At 46.2% G+C, this 17,068-nt stretch overlaps 1 protein-coding gene across 5 annotated transcripts in view; it reads right to left on the bottom strand.

Annotated features, from left to right (window-relative positions):
• The window catches only part of PCNX1 (pecanex 1), a 1,666,514-nt gene that overhangs the window by 1,540,482 nt on the left and 108,964 nt on the right, over window positions 1–17,068 (bottom strand). For all 5 annotated transcript variants that reach the window (XM_069638600.1, XM_069638595.1, XM_069638598.1 and 2 more), the window contains exon 3: window positions 9,688–9,793. In XM_069638600.1, coding sequence (XP_069494701.1) covers window positions 9,688–9,793 — 106 coding nt within the window. The remainder of the gene's footprint in view (window positions 1–9,687; window positions 9,794–17,068) is intronic.

The raw sequence follows: 17,068 nt of genomic DNA, 5'->3' as shown, positions 1-17,068 counted from the left end.
GCGGCGACATCGGGCATCCCTGCTTGGTGCCCCTTCCCACACAGATCGGTGCTGTAACCTGGCCATTTATCGCTAAGCGTATGACAGGGTTTTGGTAACTAGCCTTCACCCGCGTTATAAAGCCTGCTCCGAAACCCATTCGCTCAAGGACCACTCAACCCGATTGAAAGCCTTCTCGGCATTGATAGCCAGCAGAAGGGCCGGAATATTCTTTTTCTGGGACTTTTCAATCAGGTGCGTGAGCCGTCTGACATTATCCGAGGTTTGTCTACCCCGTATAAAACCTGACTGGTCTCCCTGAATTAGTTTGGGGAGGATAGACTCTAGACGATTGGCCAGGACTTTATAGCATGGATTTTGGCATCGACGTTCATTAATGCTATAGGGCGGTAGGACACGCAGTCGGTCGGATCCTTATCTTGCTTATGAAGCAAGATCACTTTGGCTTCGTATATGGTCGGAGTTGCCCCAAGGAACCTAAGCAATTAAATAGTTTAGTGAGGATGGGAATCAAGACCTCCTTGTGGATCTTATAGAATTCTGAAAGGAACCCGTCGGGATCTGGGGCTTTACCTGATGGAAGATTATTAATGACCCTCCGCACCTCATGTGACGTGATCACGACTTCCAGCACTTCCCTATCGAGCTGCGACAACCGTCGGACGCCAACATCCCAAAGGTATGCCTCTTGCTCTACGATCTGAGGAAAACAAACTATAAAGGGCAGTATAGAATTTTGTAAATGCCCCCTCAATGTCCGAATGCGACATGAGCAAGCCCCTTGCCCCCTCTCCCTTTATTTTTAGTATGGTTCTATCCCCGGCCTCCTTTCGGAGCTTTCTAGCTAACAAGCTGTCAGCCTTATTACCCTTAACATAGAACCTCTGTCGGTAGCGGCAAAGATTCTGTTCAACCGCTCTGGTTTGTATGAGGTTCAACTGAGCGCGAAGCGACCTTATACTCTTTTGTTGGCAGCCAACATTCTAAGGCTCATGCGAGACATAACCTCCTTGAGCCGCTCCTCCAGCTGTATCTCCTCAAGCCTTAATTCCAATTCCCTTCTAGCTTTGATAGCGATGATCCTGCCCCTGATCGTGGCCTTCAATGCGTCCCACCAAATCTGAGGAGTTGAATCCTCCCATTTATTGTGGGAGGCGTACTCCCCCCACCTCGTCCTCTATCCCGCTAACCAGGAGAGGGTCTTGAAACAGGGAAACAGGGTATCTCCACTTCCAGATGGCCGGAGGGTCTCTAGGCACCGCCAACGATAGGCTAAGCGGAGCGTGGTCCCCCAAAACGATTGCGCCCACCTCCAATGCCAAGGCCCTTCCCAACAGGGGTTTCGAGATCCAGACAGTCTATCCGCGAATGTGACCTATGCACATGCGAGTAGAAAGTATACCCCTCCGCCATGCCGTATAGTTCGCGCCACGTGTCCACTAAGGCCAGATTATGCATTTTATTTAACAAGTCCCCAGAAGGGCCCCCTTGTTTATCCCATGTCGAGGAGCTCCTATCTTTAGCAGGGTCCCAGGCTAGGTTAAAAATCACCCATTAGGAGGATATTCCCCCACTGCAAATTTCCCCAGGCGAGTAAGGGATTTCTGTAGGAAGGGGTCCTGAGCTTGGTTGGGCGCATAGAAGGTTGCCTCCGTAAAGGACTGGCCCCTACCCTCCAGCAACACTGCAAGATACCAACCCTGATTATCCTTCTGGATGTCTTTAATAGTCACTCCTAACCCGTCCCGTATAGCTAGTAACACCTCCCCCTTCTTGCATGACTGGAGCCTGAACCAAACGGGAATAGCCCCAGAATCTAATCCTATGTGAATCTTTCACCTGTACACTAGTTTCCTGCAATGCCACTACGTGGGGCTGTTCCCGCCAAAGAAAGCGCTACACCTTTCTCCTCTTTATATGGGAATTAAGCCCATTCACGTTTAGGGACATGAACTTTAAGGCGTTAGCCATCTGCCCGTGTCATGTTGGTCTGGAGAGTCCCAGGGAACCTTCTCAGCCCTATTCCAATCGTTGGGTGCCCCAAAATCTCCTGCCATGAGACCCATTTGATGTCACTCAAGTCTGAACCTTGAATCTTGAACCCCTCCCACCCCCCCCCCTTCTAGGCGTGATCGGCTGGCACTCAGCCCCCATCGTACAATAAACACGAGAGCCAACCCCAATACCAAATCCAGATAACACCCACACGGGAAATCCCAATCCCATTCCAAGATTGCCGATCCCGCCCTTCCCCAACGTGCAACCCGAAACAAACTCCCAGCCCGAGCCCTTAAACAGCTTCCATTAGAGCCCACCCCGGCCTCTACTCAAAAACTTGTTAAACCCATTGGGCTGCAATGACACCACCGAGGTACCACTCTGCCCGGCCACGTCTTCAAGAGTGCCATTGTTAGCCTGTCGCTCGGGACACGGGCCCGAGGATCTCTTCCGACCCCTCCTGCGCTTAGCAGTAGACCACTCTCATGGTCTGCGCAGAGGCTGCTGCTGCCCATCCCCCTGCGTGGGGGGTAAGGGTTGGTCATCCAGGACCAGCAAGGCCAGGCCCTGATCGCAAGTTATCTTGTGTTGAGAGCCCTGCCAGGCGAAGGACAGACCAAATGGATGGGCCCATCTGTAGCTGATCCGTTGAGATCTGAGGAAGGACAAAACGGGGCCCATGCATCACCTCTTTATAAGCGTAATCCTCACCAGGTCATGATAAAGTGTGATTTCCTGGCCGTTGTAGGCGATTTGAGCCACCTTTCTCGCTCTCCATAACTCTCTCCCTCGTCGCATAACTGTGGAAGGCTACCAACAAGTCCCGTGGTCTGGATCCCAGCTCCAAGCGTCTCGGACCCACCCTGTGGACCCTGTCAAACGGCATGTCAAAATCCAGGGTGACATCCAACAAGTCGACAAATATGCCTTTCAGCACGGACGGGAGCTCTTGGATATCCTCTGATAGCAATTTCACTCGAATGTTCGCCCTTCTAGACCTGTTCTCCAGGTCTTCCCCTTGCAGCTCAAGGTTTTGTGTAGCCACCGCCAATGTCTCGAGTAGGGTATCCACATTTCTCGCATCTTCTTTCAGTTCCTGGATGGACCTCTCGTTAGTGTCAACTCTCTCCTCGACCTTGTTGACGTCTCTGAGATCCACTAGGCTTTCAGCCAGGTCCTCTCGTAGCTTGTCCATTTGTTGTTGTCCGGCCACCGTGATAGTCTCTAACAGTTCGCCCATAAGGCGCGAGAGTGATTCCTGGGTTAACGGCGTGTTGTGGCCCTCTTGGGAGGGCCCGGCGGAGGACCCAGCCAGCCCCTGAACCGAGTCTCGTGCTTCTGTGGTCTCCATGTCCTTGGGCCAAAGTTTCATAAGGGGGCCCTCTGTAATTTTCCTGGACATCTTTCCCTGGGAAGGGCATTCTTTCCCCTTGCTCCTGGACATGGCCGGCCCAAGTGGCAGAAGACAGAGAGGTAATAACATCCTCAAAGGCACCCCCTACGCTGGGGCCGCACGGAAGCAGGGACATGGGCCACACCGGACCCGCACGCTCCTCCGGGGCAACCAAGTCAGGGACCCACAGGCCCACCCAGCGCCTCACTTAGCCGGGTATACTCCCCCGCAGCTGTTGCCCCCAGTGGCAGCGGAGCAACCACGGGAGCAACTCCCCTCTCGTGGCACTAGGGGTCTTCTACTTTGCTAAAGGGGCACCGATTGACCAGCACCCCTCAATGCTCTCCGTCCACGATGCAAGTTGCTGAAGATCAGCAGGGCGATCCACAAAAGCAGCCCCCCAGCGGGGTCCAGCAGCCAGTCCGCCCGCCCAAGTCCAAGAGGCCCAGCCGGGGGAAGGACCCCCCCCACCACCTCCAAGCTGTCAGCAGTGAGCCTCCAGGCCCGCACCACTCCACACAGGCGGCCCCTCCACACAGGCCTAAAGGGTAGGTGCAGCACAGGCCATCAGTTCTTTTGGAGCCCGGGGGCCGGCCACAAACCCCCAGCAGGATGCCCGCCCAGGCCCCCCCCCCCCCCGGAGCCCCTCCACTAATCTCAGGCTCTCCCCGGGTTTGCCTCCAACACGCCCGGCAGGCGCTGCTGTAAATCTGGGTAACTGTCTACCCCAAGCTGCCGCAACTTCGCTCCTCTCCCGGAGCCCAGGGGGGCTCCCCAAACCGCTCCACTGGGGACAGGCACCACCGTTGCCGCTCTGGACAGCCCTGAGGCTTCAGACCGCCTCGGGCCCAGCTCCGTCAGCCACGACCACACCGGGGGCACGGCTCCCGGCCCCTTCCACGCTCCTCCCCCGCGACTCGGGGGACCGAACTCCCAGGGAGCGGGGGGCCGACAGGGAAGCACCGGCAGAGCACTGGCAGGGGCGCCCCAGACACCCCACGGGGCTCAAGCTCCTTCCCCGCTCCCATCGGCGGCCGCTCGCTAAGCGGCTCTGCAGGCCCAGACCCTCGGGCGCTCGCAGTACCAGCTGTCAGACCCACACCAGGGGCTCGGGTCCCGACCCGGGCCTCACCAGCCACTGCAAGGGGGCCGACAGCCACCCGTACCGACGCCGGGGAGGGCCGCTAGATCAACAGGCGAGCAATATTAGTAAGTGCAGGTCGGGAGCGCAAGGCGGTGCGTCCTCCCGACTAGTCAGCCATCTGGGAATCCCTGGCATTCTTTTTAATGTCATTGCTGCACAATGATGCACTTCAGCACCATGCCCTTCAAAGGGACAGCATTCCAGATGTATGGAGCAAAGGACACAGAATGCAGGAGCATCATTTGTCTGACAGAAAGGGGATATGCTCTCAGGCTCCATCTTGGCCACTTGATGAAGAGGTATAGATTTCTACAAATGCCCAGAATGTCATTGTACATGGCTGTAAAGTGGTCAACTGTTTTCATGCAGTCATTGAGGCTTTACATTCCTTTGGTAGAATTAGGTGACCAGAAGAAATCAAAGCTTCTCCAAACTTGGTGGGTTGACCTTGGTCATCAGAACGATCAGTCTACTTTTGATTGGGAACTGGGGCTCCAGCTACGTGGTGTGTTTCTCAGTCTGTTTTACTTTCAAGTCCTTATTGAGGGAGGGTTAGCAATGGTTGAATTTAGTATATATATATTCTGGTTACTAATGCAAACAGTTTAATGCAATTATTCCCAAAAATATTTTATCCGAGTTTGACGAAGATGACAGGAATAAGAACAAATGGTACTTTTGATAGTAATTAAGAAAAAAAACATACAACAAAAAATCTTTCAACAAAAAGGTAATATCTAAACTATGGCATGGAGCACCATATTTACAAAAATAAGGAGGGAGAGAGAAAAAAGAAAAGAAAAATGAAGGGAGGGATAGACAAAAACAAGGGGTGAGAAAAGCAGATAACTGGACGGAAAGAGAAAAAGAAAAATCGGGGAGGGAGGGAAGCTAAAGGATCTAAAGCATGTCAAACAATTCATTAAAAGCATTCCAAATGGCAAGATACTTGTCCATTCTTTTTATTCGTGGATAACTGGTTCTCTCTCTACTTGATAAAATGGACAGATCTCATAGCCAGCTATCAACCATTGGACAAGCATCACGTTTCCAATGCGTCAAAATCTGCTTTTTAGCTAACAAAAGGACTCTGTAGGACCAGTAAGATTGATCAGACACGAGTTGGCGACCCAAACGGAATAACCTTAATACACACATACGGGGTGAGCGAGGAAGTGATTGGCCCAATACCAGCTCTATTCATTGCAAAATCTCCTCTCAAAAGTTCACTACCTTTGCACAGGACCAACACATTGCAGGTAGTTACCAACCTCCTTTTTACAATTCCAATATAAATCTACCTGCATCAACTTATTTTGTTTCATCCTTGTGGGTGTCCAATAAATACCATGATTAACTCTCTGTTGGGTGAACCGCAGGTTCAAGTCAACCTTGTACCTAGAAGATCCTGCGCAGATATGACTCCACACACTGTCCGAAAGTTCAGACCTCATTTCCAATTACCACAAAGCCGTACCATGTTTTGAAGGAGTGGTACTACGTGCTTGTGTTAACTTATGAATGAAAGAGGCTGAAAGTGGGGAGACCCTGGACAAATTCAGTAACCGGGTTGTCATTAATCAAGGCATTCAAGGGCGCTAGTGCATTTCCAACAACTTCACAGAGTTTGATATCGGGTAACCTCAGACACTCTCAGCTTGTACTTGAATTTAAGAAAATCAAACAAGAGCATAGATGCACCGTCATATACTTGTGCCTGACGCCGGCAGATCGCCATGTAGCCCATGAAAAAGGGTGAATATTAAAACAGAGTTCCGAGTTCCATCAATTCAAAGAGGTAATGTTAATGTTAAAGGACATTTGTACTGCGCACTATCACCACCGAAGTGGTTCCCTGGCGCTCTGGCGGCTCTGAAAAAGGGGAGTAGAGGGGGTGGGTTAGTGGGAGTAAGCTGGAAAAGTGCAAGAGAGCAGTGATGTGCTGTTGGCAGCCTCAGCCCGGTGGGTCCGTCGGCTGGGCTTGGGGTGTTTTATGGTCTGTAGTTGTCGTGTGCTGTTGTGCAAGTCTATGTGTGGTTTGTTTTGTTGTTGCATTGTTGTGAAGTTTGTGCGGATTGCTGCGTTTAAGGCTTGTGGTTGTGTTTGGTTATAGTTTGAGAGGTGTATGCAGAGGGATGGAGTTGTTAGTTGGTTGGTTAGTTGGCATTGCTGTCCTTGCAATTGTGGGATTCCATCTAGGTCGGGTACATGCTAAAGAATAGCTAACACCTGAATCAGAGCAATACTTTTTCCAATACCTTGAGATATGTCTGATGAACGGGGTCGATTTTGCTAGTGGCATTCTCTTTTCCATACTAAGCAGACACTCTAGTGGGGTTGGATGAACCAAACTTTTCTCTATGCATTCCCAATAAGGGGTTCCCATCCCCCTTCATCCAAAAAGGTAATGTCCGTAATGAGAATGCCCTATGATATGAAATGTCAGGGAAACCGAATCCGCCCAAGCGCACTGGTCTCATAAGAACATCCATGGGGACCCTAGCCTTTTCGTTCTCACCCCACAAGAAATTGCATAAAACTGTTTATATCACAAACCAAAACCCCCCATCAGGGGAAGAGGCAACATCCTTAAGACAGACGTTTCAGTAGTAGGGTCATCTTAACGTTTATCTTTCCCCACAGTGTAAGTTTCAATTATTTCCATTTTAAGCACAGCATTTTTTATTCTTCAATCTTGCACCAAATATTAATTGCTAATAAGCTCTTTATACACCTAGCTACTTGCATAACCAGATATCTGAATTTCTTATCTGCCCAGTTTCCTTTCCCAGCTGTTTGATAGGCATCCGTTCACCAAAACTCTAGCTGAAGCGTCTTTATAAAGAACCGCAAATAATCTCAAATCCCGGGCCACAGTTTATTTTAGCGAACACTTGACGATGATAAGCCCAATTGACCCTATCGAACGCTTTTTCAGCGGCAATGCTAACAGCTGCATAGGGTTCCACAGGGTCACATTTTAAGGAAACATCACAAAGTTCTCTCAGGTTGTCATAGCTATTTCTCCCCACAATAAATCCTGTCTGATTTTGATGAATTAATCTCAGAAGTATGGGCTTGATCCTAAAGCAAAAATCTTGGCCAGAAGTTTAATATAAACATTCAGTAGTGAGATTGGCCTAGAATTGCTGCAACTTGACTGATTCTTGTCCGGTTTAGGGATCACTGATATTAACTGCTTCCTGCATGGAGTCGGCCACTTGTTCTTCATCAATGATCTCCTTAAAGAGATCTACTAAAAACCGGCACTAGTGTGGCACTAAATGTAACATAAAATTCGCCTGGGAAACTGTTGGAACCAGGACATTTACAGGCAATCGGATTTAAAGCATTTCTATGGATTGAAAATGGAACAAAAGCATCTTTTATAAACCTCTACCAAGGCATAAAATAAGCAGTGTCGCAGAACAATTTTCTATGCAATTCTGTAATTCTAATTAAATTGGCACTTGTGTAGCAAAGCTAGCTATTTAAGTTACCCTGTTCAATGAAAGCACAGCTCACCCTGCATTCCTCTTGCCTTCAGAGCTCTTGCCACCCTCTTTTCTCTGTTCACTGCAAGTTCAATAGGGCTAATGGAGATATAGTGCAGCAGTAATCATCCCCTTTACTCATGTGCCAAAAGGCCTTAGTGGGAGTGCTATGCATATTTCGTTTTCAAATAATTGCAAACCAGAAATAAATCGGGATAATACTGTTAAGCCAACTGTATCCTATCTGCCAAAGACCAGTGTGTGTGTGTATTTTTAAAAAGGCTTTCAATTCCTTTTCTAAAAAGGAAATTGGTTACATAATGCAAAATTACAGTATTGCTACTGTAAAACATTGCATTGTCTCCATGCTTTACAGTTAAGTGTAACTAAATCTCAGTGTCAACTAGATTTCATTTTGTTGGGGAAGAAGCATCATTGACGAGTGGACACTTGAAAATGTACATGACCACGCAGCCAAATGCTTTGAAGGCAAACCTAGTTCTGTGGCCTGCTGGTTACATAAAGCTTGCAACTGGTGCTCAACCCATGAGCTGATCCCCATACTTGACATTCTATCTTACCATGTTGCTTTATACCCGCTACCCTGAAAGTGAGATGGTCGCAAACTACAATATTCTGCCTTTGTTTGCCCAGTTCTCTGTCTGATACAGCATCCACTCTGCTTAGTCTTTTACATAATGAATACACAAAGCTAACTTGATATTTACTTAAGTAGCGATCAATAGTTTCATCCAGTCTACATCTACAGGTCTACTATAAAACTGCACATTGTTGGTTTCCAGAGCTCACTTTGCTCTATGATTAGGATTGCATTATGTATGTGCACCTGCAGTAGAGAGCTGGGCAAACAGTTTTTAGAGCCTTTTCATCATATCTATTTGTGTCCATTCATGCAGCTAACCTTTTTACAGACAATCATCCAGGGCTTGCAAAGTATTTTCGCCCACTCGCTTAGTCGAGCAGATTTTAAGAAGGGCCTGTACCATTTGCTGGGGATGTTGGAAACTTATTTAAACTTTCCTTGGTTTGCAGTAAATGTGAAATAAAAGTTTCATTTTGCACGGCTGGCCTCTGGGTGGCAGGAGCGTGCCAATCTAAAGTGGGTTTGGGGTGCATGCACCATTTTCCAGAAAGTGCATTTACATTTTTTTGTCATCCGTTACCATGGGTCTAGTGCATGTCTCTTGAGTCGAGTGGGTAAACTAAGTTACTCAACCTGTAGGTCTAGTGGAATTTTAAAGAATTTGCAAGGCCTACCTATCTCACTAATGTCTTACTTCAGCAGTACACAAAACTGCTGCTTTGTTGCTCATTTTATATCTTGGGTACAAGTATCTTCTGGTGGCATTAAAACCATTCGTACACAATTGCTAATCAAATGGGTTTGTTTGCTAATCAAGAACAATTTAATTAGCAAACTCTCCTAATCAATTTTTGATAACTAATTTATTCACTGCTCTACTTGCATTTCAAGTGATTAGCGCCAACTATCAAGTGCCTTACAGCTGAAGTTTCACTTACGGTATAATAAATACATCTGCGTACTCAATAAGGCAATCTCGAACCAGTGCAACCCTGCCAGCTCACCTTGGGATATACTTTAAGCCAAAAGTGATTTAATCATAAGCGCATCCTACCTGACGGGTTGGATCGAGACCAGAAAAAGAATTCCTCGAACTGCAACCTACTGGAGGCGTGGCTTCTCTTATGAACTCTGACATCTCCATCCCACCTCCTGGGTCGCTGAGGAAAGAATGACAGACAAAACATTAATAAAATCATGTTGTAGGACCATAAGTGCAGCCTTTATGTTCATATTTAAAAAGTGTTAGTCTAGCGGCCCCTGCCAAAGCAATTTTATTCTTTAACCCCTTGATTGGTAAAGGTGTGAATTTACCTTCATTAGTTGTGCAGCCTTCAGACATGCGTTTCTAAGCTAGATGCAGTCTAAGCACATTCCTGGACCGTGTAACTAGCATCCATTTATATTGATCCATTTCACTTATTTTAGGCAATGAATCGAAGCTATAAAACATGACTAAGGTTTCTTTTCAGCTGACTACTCTGCCGGCCACGATTATCTTTGGCATTGGAAAGATGTGAAGCTCAGCTTTAAAGAAAGCTTTGAGTGCCTCCTCTAGGGGACCTCCGGCTCTTCTAGAGGGGATTTGTTATGTGGTTGCAGAGCAGACTGCACTTGTACATGCTTTTCACATTCGTTCCAGAGCCGGCTGACCCTCTGCAATGGAGACTGTGCCTCCTCTCAGAGGACATTTTATCTGAAAACCCTGGCTATTCCAACAAAGGACAATTTATTTCCAAACATGCACTTCCACTCCAATTAAAGACCTAAAAACGGCTAGTCTCTGGTGATCAAATCAGCTGATGAGCCCCACACCTTCACTTGGGTCATTCAACTATAAACCGCCTTAAGATAGCAGTATATTCGGACATTGAAAACCTTGCTGCCAAAACGGCCACAGTTGGTTGCTGCAGGGGTGAAATGCACACTTGGGATAACAGTTTAACTAAAATGTTAATTTCACATGGTCCATTGCTTAGAAGCTGCAGGAGTCCAGCAGTAAGAGGCATATACATTACCAATAAAATAAAGTAAATAAAAATAGGTTTGCTTAATTACTACTTAGCCTATAAAATGGATCCACCGCTGAGCTTCAGAGCAGCTACTCCTATAGAAGAGTATTTATTTAACTCACTGATTGCAACCAATTTGTTGGGACTGTTTCCCTGGGCAAGATCCAAAATAAAATTGTTCCAGTTAATTCTTTTTGGACGTCAGCTGTGATTTTGTAATGTTATCTAGGTTGCCATAGATAGTAGTTAAGACTTTCAAATGTTTACAATTCCACTTACGACATTCCAATATCAATTATCATTTTTTAGTGCCATTCCAAGTTGTCTTTGGAAGAAAAGACCTTCACGTTCTCATTTAGATAATCTCCATTTTACTAATGCATTAGTATACTGTTGTGGCCATTCTCATCACTCTTTACATGTGTTTCACGCCTGTTTAGGTCACAGGTGATCATCGGGAGAGTTTTGTCATTCTTTTTTTGAAAAACAAAGAAGAAAAGTGGAAAAAAGAAAAGTATTCAAAATCTATACATCCTAAGTACAGCACAAGAATTAAAATTGTTTGATGAAATTTGTTTGAAAAGCATTTCAAAAATTTGGTTTTTCATTTCAACAATATCATGTTATGGCACTCACCAAGTTTCGTTGATTCAAGTTCAGTTAGAAAAGGAATTTAATATTTCACTCCATATTATTTATCTGATAAAGTATCTTTTCTGTCTAGAGTAGAAAAAATTGTACAACAGGGTTACCATTTTTAAATGGTCACTCTTTGTTAGATTTCAAAGATATAGTCTAAAGTTACGGGGGAAAAAACAAAGGAATCAGAGGTTTAAATAGCTTACCTCCTAGTTATTTTAGCGATGCGGGCAGTTTTCCCTGGCTCCTTGTTTCGGCGCGATCTGTGTTATGATTGCGCTCGTTTATATACGCTTCTTGTGCGTATGACGTCATCGCGCATATTCTCTGTGGACGCGAGAACGTTATTACGCCATCACGTGCTACATGGCGGCCATTTTCATTGCCTTCCCCTCTTTCTTTTAGCTTGAACACGATTATATTGATACGCCATGACGCTTCAGAGCAACTACTCCTATAGAAGAGCACCTTAAATTATAACACCCTGGCTTAATAAATGGCTTAACAGTGATGTTGCCCTTTCTGGTGTTGCTCAACACCGCTGTTTGCCCAGAAATGCATGAAGGCGCTCCAGCCACAACACTAGCTCCTTGCCAATAATAGTGAGCCAACAGCTGGATCGACAACGGCACGCAAAACCATTAATTTCAATTCAATATTTAGAGGATCTAAAAGAAAATAAATTCAATTCTCTGCGCTCATTTTCGTTCTGACGAACAAACCATCGTCCTGTGGTTTATGGACAGTGCCCTTTGTCATTCTTTAACAAGTGGCGGGCTGTATTGAACTGAGACCCACCTGCCACTGACAAAGAAGGACTTTTGCTGAAACGGACAAAGAAGCTGGCGCCGCCACAGACCACAAAGTCAACCTTGGGTAAATAGGTTATGCCATAAGTCACTAGAACAGCATTATTCCCGGTGGTCGAAGTGAGCGGGAGCGGTGTTCCCATACTTTTTAAAATGAAGTTTTACAGCTCCTATACTTTTATTTTAAAAGGAAACTGTTCCGGAACGGTTTCGTTTTAAAGTAACAGTGTAGGAAGAAGTTGAAACGTGCACTTTCAGTAAACTGCACTGAACATTCACTTAAACAGCAGGCACATGTGTTTGGGGGTTTGCATTGTGTGTGGGAGTGGGCAGGGCAATGGGGTTTGTGAGGAGCGGGCAGGCTAGTAGGGAAGTTCCACTACTTTTTTTCTTACACTTCGACCACTGATATTCCCACAAACTAGACAAATTTCTAGAACACTGAGTCAGCCCCCCTTGGGACTACCAGAGGTGGAGGCATCCGTTGCAAAAATCTGAATAGGAAAAGTTAAAAAGAAAGAATCTCAAGAGTACCAGTGTTTAATTAGGATAACTATGGCATTTTGCCATGGAATGCCAAACTTCGAGAACTGCTTTCTTCATACTTGCTATAGTACAAAAACACTCACTAATAGCAGTGTCATTTATGAAACCGAATCTGCGGATTCGCGGCTCCACGGCTTTCATTTTAGAAAAACACACTTCACATGTTAAAAGACCTTTCAATTCAAACACCACTACCATAGATGAAAGTTGTACATAACTGCTAGAAACCACCGCCCCACCCCAACCCTACCCCCAAAAAACCTCCTTCCTAGAACCAGGTCTTATTGGAAAACCGCACCAGAGTGTCCAACGAGATTACATGTATGTAAACATATCAATTCATTCTGCAATGTTAAAGGACTTATTTCAGACAAGAGTTGACGTGGAGCACGTCTGGATGAGTAGGAGCCGGAAGTCCTTCACTCCATACAGGGAGGGCCTGAACCCAGATCTATGAGTTGGGAAATAATCAGCACACGGAACCTGGTCCAGTAGTGATCGGAAGGCCCAACTTTGAAAGAGAATAGCGGATGCATGCAGGAGCTTCCGCAAAACCCTGAAGGAGAAGTGCTAAATCCTGAAGTGAGGAAGGAAAGACAAGTGTGCATTGTGGGAAGTGAAGGTTCAAGCGGCAGAGCCCTGAAGAAACCGATAGTAAATCAAGACCCTTGTAGCACAAATCAACCTAGTAAGGAGGAGGCCATTTCAAGAGATGCCCCCAACTGCAGTCAATGGCCACATCAGCTCAACACTCCAAGGTGGCAAAGCTATAAAAATGTGATGCAAAACCTACCAAAGCATCCGCACCAAATCAGCTAATGCCCCACAGAACCCAACAATACAGATTCAAAAGGATGTACAACGGCAAGTCTTCAAACATTGTGTACCTCATCCAATGCAAGAAATGTTAGTAAGGAAAGTAAATGGGAGAAGCTGGTCAGTAACAGTGCGAAAGAATTAACCTACACAGACAACCATCTTGACACATAAAACAAAAACACCCGCGAGAAACCAATTGGCACCGGAGGGGCACACACTGGTATTGAAAAATGTTCTCCCAAATTCAAGACACAAAAGCACATGGGAACTCGCGTTTTTGATGACACCATAAATAAAAAGAGGTTTGAGCACTGTTCGGAAAGATTTCTCTTTACAGCACCTTTCCCTACATTTTTATGGACCCCCAAACATTTTGCTTTTAATCTTTTAATATGACCTGTACTATTTGCAGTGCAGTGAAGCCTTCAGCTTCGCTACACTGGATTTTTCTTATGTGTCATGGGGAAACTGACAGGTCCTTCAGGCCGTCAGTACAGGGAAACATTGTTTCCCTTAGTCTTGTAACTTAGTTGTCACTTTTGGTAAGTTTTATCATTTTACAATACATCTTACAATGCAGTACAATGGAGTACACTTTGTGTTCGCCTTAGACTAAGGATTTTTGGTTACTTTTGGTGGGCCTAAGGGACAAGCTGATGGCAGCAGTTACTTTTTGCTATTTTGTAGTGTATTTTTAATTTAGCCTCACCGCGTTTGGCTACTTGCCGTGGCTAGTGTCCACACATGGCCGTGGTACAATTATTTTTGTTTGTCCCTTGGCCATCTCGTCACTAACCCTTCTTCCTGACCCGTTAGAACAGGAAAATCCTTATAGACTTCGAGCGTGGGAAAGCTACAGTTGTTCACAGGCTACTGCAGGGCCATGTGTGTTTTCTGCCAGGAAGTGGGTTGGGACTGTCTGGTCCCAATCCACAAACTGGTTTCAGTGCGTCTGAATGGTATGCATGAGCTCTGCCCCCCAGTGGTCCCGATTGGACCACTGTTGGGGTGTCCATGTCGGCCAGATCTTAGATTGCCGAGTGGGTGTTTTGGCTCCTAACTGCCTTTTGGATAAGAGTAGGACCCCTTGCATCCGTTCTATGGGGACAAAAAAGGTAGCAGGCACTCCTCTCGAAAGAACGCGGCATGGAGAACCTACAATAAACTTGAAGGAGCCAAGTATCCTGTCCAGCTGCAAGACATGCAAGGAGACCGTGGACCGGATCCGAAGGAGGCCTGGCGACCAACTCCTGCAGCTGTCCTGGAAGAGCCCTGTCTTGTAGATGATGTCCTGTAGGTGATCCCCAGAAGTCCCGCAAAGAAGCTTCAACCCCTGGAGCGGTTAACCATCCATTCCAGATATCTGTCCGGTGTCCTGCGAAGAAGAGCCTTCGGAGGGGTCCCTGAACCATTCTGGGTCTGACCAGCGCAGAGCTTAGGCTACTGTGCTGCAGCCAGCGGTGTTCAGCGCTTGGGCTACTGTGCTGCAGCCAGCGTTGTTCAGTGCTGAGGCCCAGGACTTTGGGTATCCACAGCTTGTGCCACTGGAGGCGTCCATGCCAAATTTCATGGCTCCAGCAGCAAGGATACCCAAGATAGGAGGTGAAGCCCGACCAGACAGCTGTGTCCCACCCCTGTGTCGCCGTGCATCTGTGGCAGTCGTCCAAAACAGCTTTCCTGCATCCAGTCAAGTGCCGAGAGGGGCCCTGCATAGAGTTCTTCTGCATTCTCCATCCTGAAGACCATGCACCAGCATTTGTCGGTGACTGTAAAAGTGCTCGAACCTGCAACCCCTGGCAATCTTTCCTAAATTGGGGGACAATTCACTAGAACCATTTTTCCTCTACCACTTGGAAATCTTCATACTGTGTGAAACTTTGATAACCTTTTGGGCACAAGGCACCATAAATCTTAGGGATGGGTTTTTAAAGTTAGTGGGCAAAGCTTCAGAAGGTTTGGCCAGATTGAGAAAGTCCTACTCCCAATTGTGAATGTATTTTAATTTTGAATGCCCTTTAAAGATGTTTAAAATAGGTTCTATAATGAGGTACCTGCACACATTATTTAAAAAGGACCTTAGCTTGCAGAAACAGAATTCCCTTGTTTGGATTGACTGCTCGCATGTGCTTGTGAAGTAGGCCAGTGCATTAAATTAGCCAAACAGCTGTGTGGGGGTTAGCTAAGATGTTGGTCTCCGTCCACCTTTAGCCCACGAGTAAATGTCGCGTTATAAAGCTACTTGTGCTGAAGTGTATAAAGCGGTTTGTTCTTGTCAAAGGGGGAGAGAGGTTAGGAAGCCCAGACGAAAGAGTACATCATGCTGAGCTTGCTTGAAGCAACATAAACCTTTCTGAATTTCCTTTGGAAAAAACCTGCCGTGTTGGTGTTTTTATTCAAGTTATTTGTGCACACAGGTGGGCATGCTGAAAAGTAGTGTCCCACAAATTGGCAATCCCAGATGGAACTTCATTGCAGTTAAGATCCAGTTGGACTAATGTGCCACGGTCGGAGAGCAGGCAAAGGTTGGGAGTAGGGCGCGGGAGTGAACTGCAGTTATTTAGACAAGAGCTTTCCAGCAGCCACAGCTTCACTCACCAGCTGACCTCTTCGACACAATCTCTGCAACCGGGGAATCCCCGTCTGTGTGAGGAAAGAAGATTTACATGCCTGGTGAAGCACTGGCACATAAGAATGTAGGAAAAGGGGTGAGACCCTTTCATGCACAGTGTGATGATGCAGGGATGTTATACGGTTTGATATGAAAAAATAATGTATTTTCAATGGGAACATACTGCTAATGAAGCACAGAGAAATACACTTGGTGTACACAAGTTGAAACCATGGTAGGGAAGACTCATGAGATCAAAAAGAAAAAAAAGGAAAGAAATGGTATTGCAATGTTCTAAGAGTCGAGCGGAATTAGAAACACATGTAACTGTTCCCCTGGAAGGTATGCCAGTATGGGAATTATCGATCAGGAGAGGCTTGGGGGTAGTGTCTTTGCAAAAATGGCATGAATATAATGTCATCAACCCGGATTTACAATTACCGGTGCATGGGTCTTTTGACCTAGACAAAATGGGATATTTAAAGGAAATATTAGCCGCTAAGGGTGATCAGGCCGGTATCTGGTCATTGCATCAAATCCAAAGCATCAACAGACCATACCATTGAAACAAATGCATCTAAAAAAACATTGAATGCATTTTCTTTAAATGGTAAAGGGTTTAGTTTAGTAAAAATGTGTTTTCATGTAAACTTTTTTTTTTTTAAAGCATTCAATGGTTTTTTAGATGCTTTTTTTGTCAATGGTATGGTTGTCAATGGTATGGCTGTCGATGGAAGGAACAAGTTACTTACCTGTAACTGTTCTCCAGCATGGGTCTGGCATGGATTCACAAGAAAAAATCAGTATCTGTTTCGTTTCTGATCTGTCTTTCGTAGTAGTAACCAATCACTGATCTCTGTGTCATACTGACCACAGCCAATGACTGCCCTCTACCTAAGCCCCGCCTCTGGCAGCCATCTTCAGATTTGGTAGCACGTGAAGTGGCAGTATGACCAAGTGAAGAGCCGCAGAGGGGTAGGCGGGAGGGTTCGCATGTGAATC

This window comes from Ambystoma mexicanum, chromosome 14 (genome assembly GCF_040938575.1).
Source record: "Ambystoma mexicanum isolate Mex_15411 chromosome 14, UKY_AmexF1_1, whole genome shotgun sequence".
Lineage (NCBI taxonomy): Eukaryota > Metazoa > Chordata > Amphibia > Caudata > Ambystomatidae > Ambystoma > Ambystoma mexicanum.
This window is presented reverse-complemented; position numbering and strand designations above follow the sequence as displayed.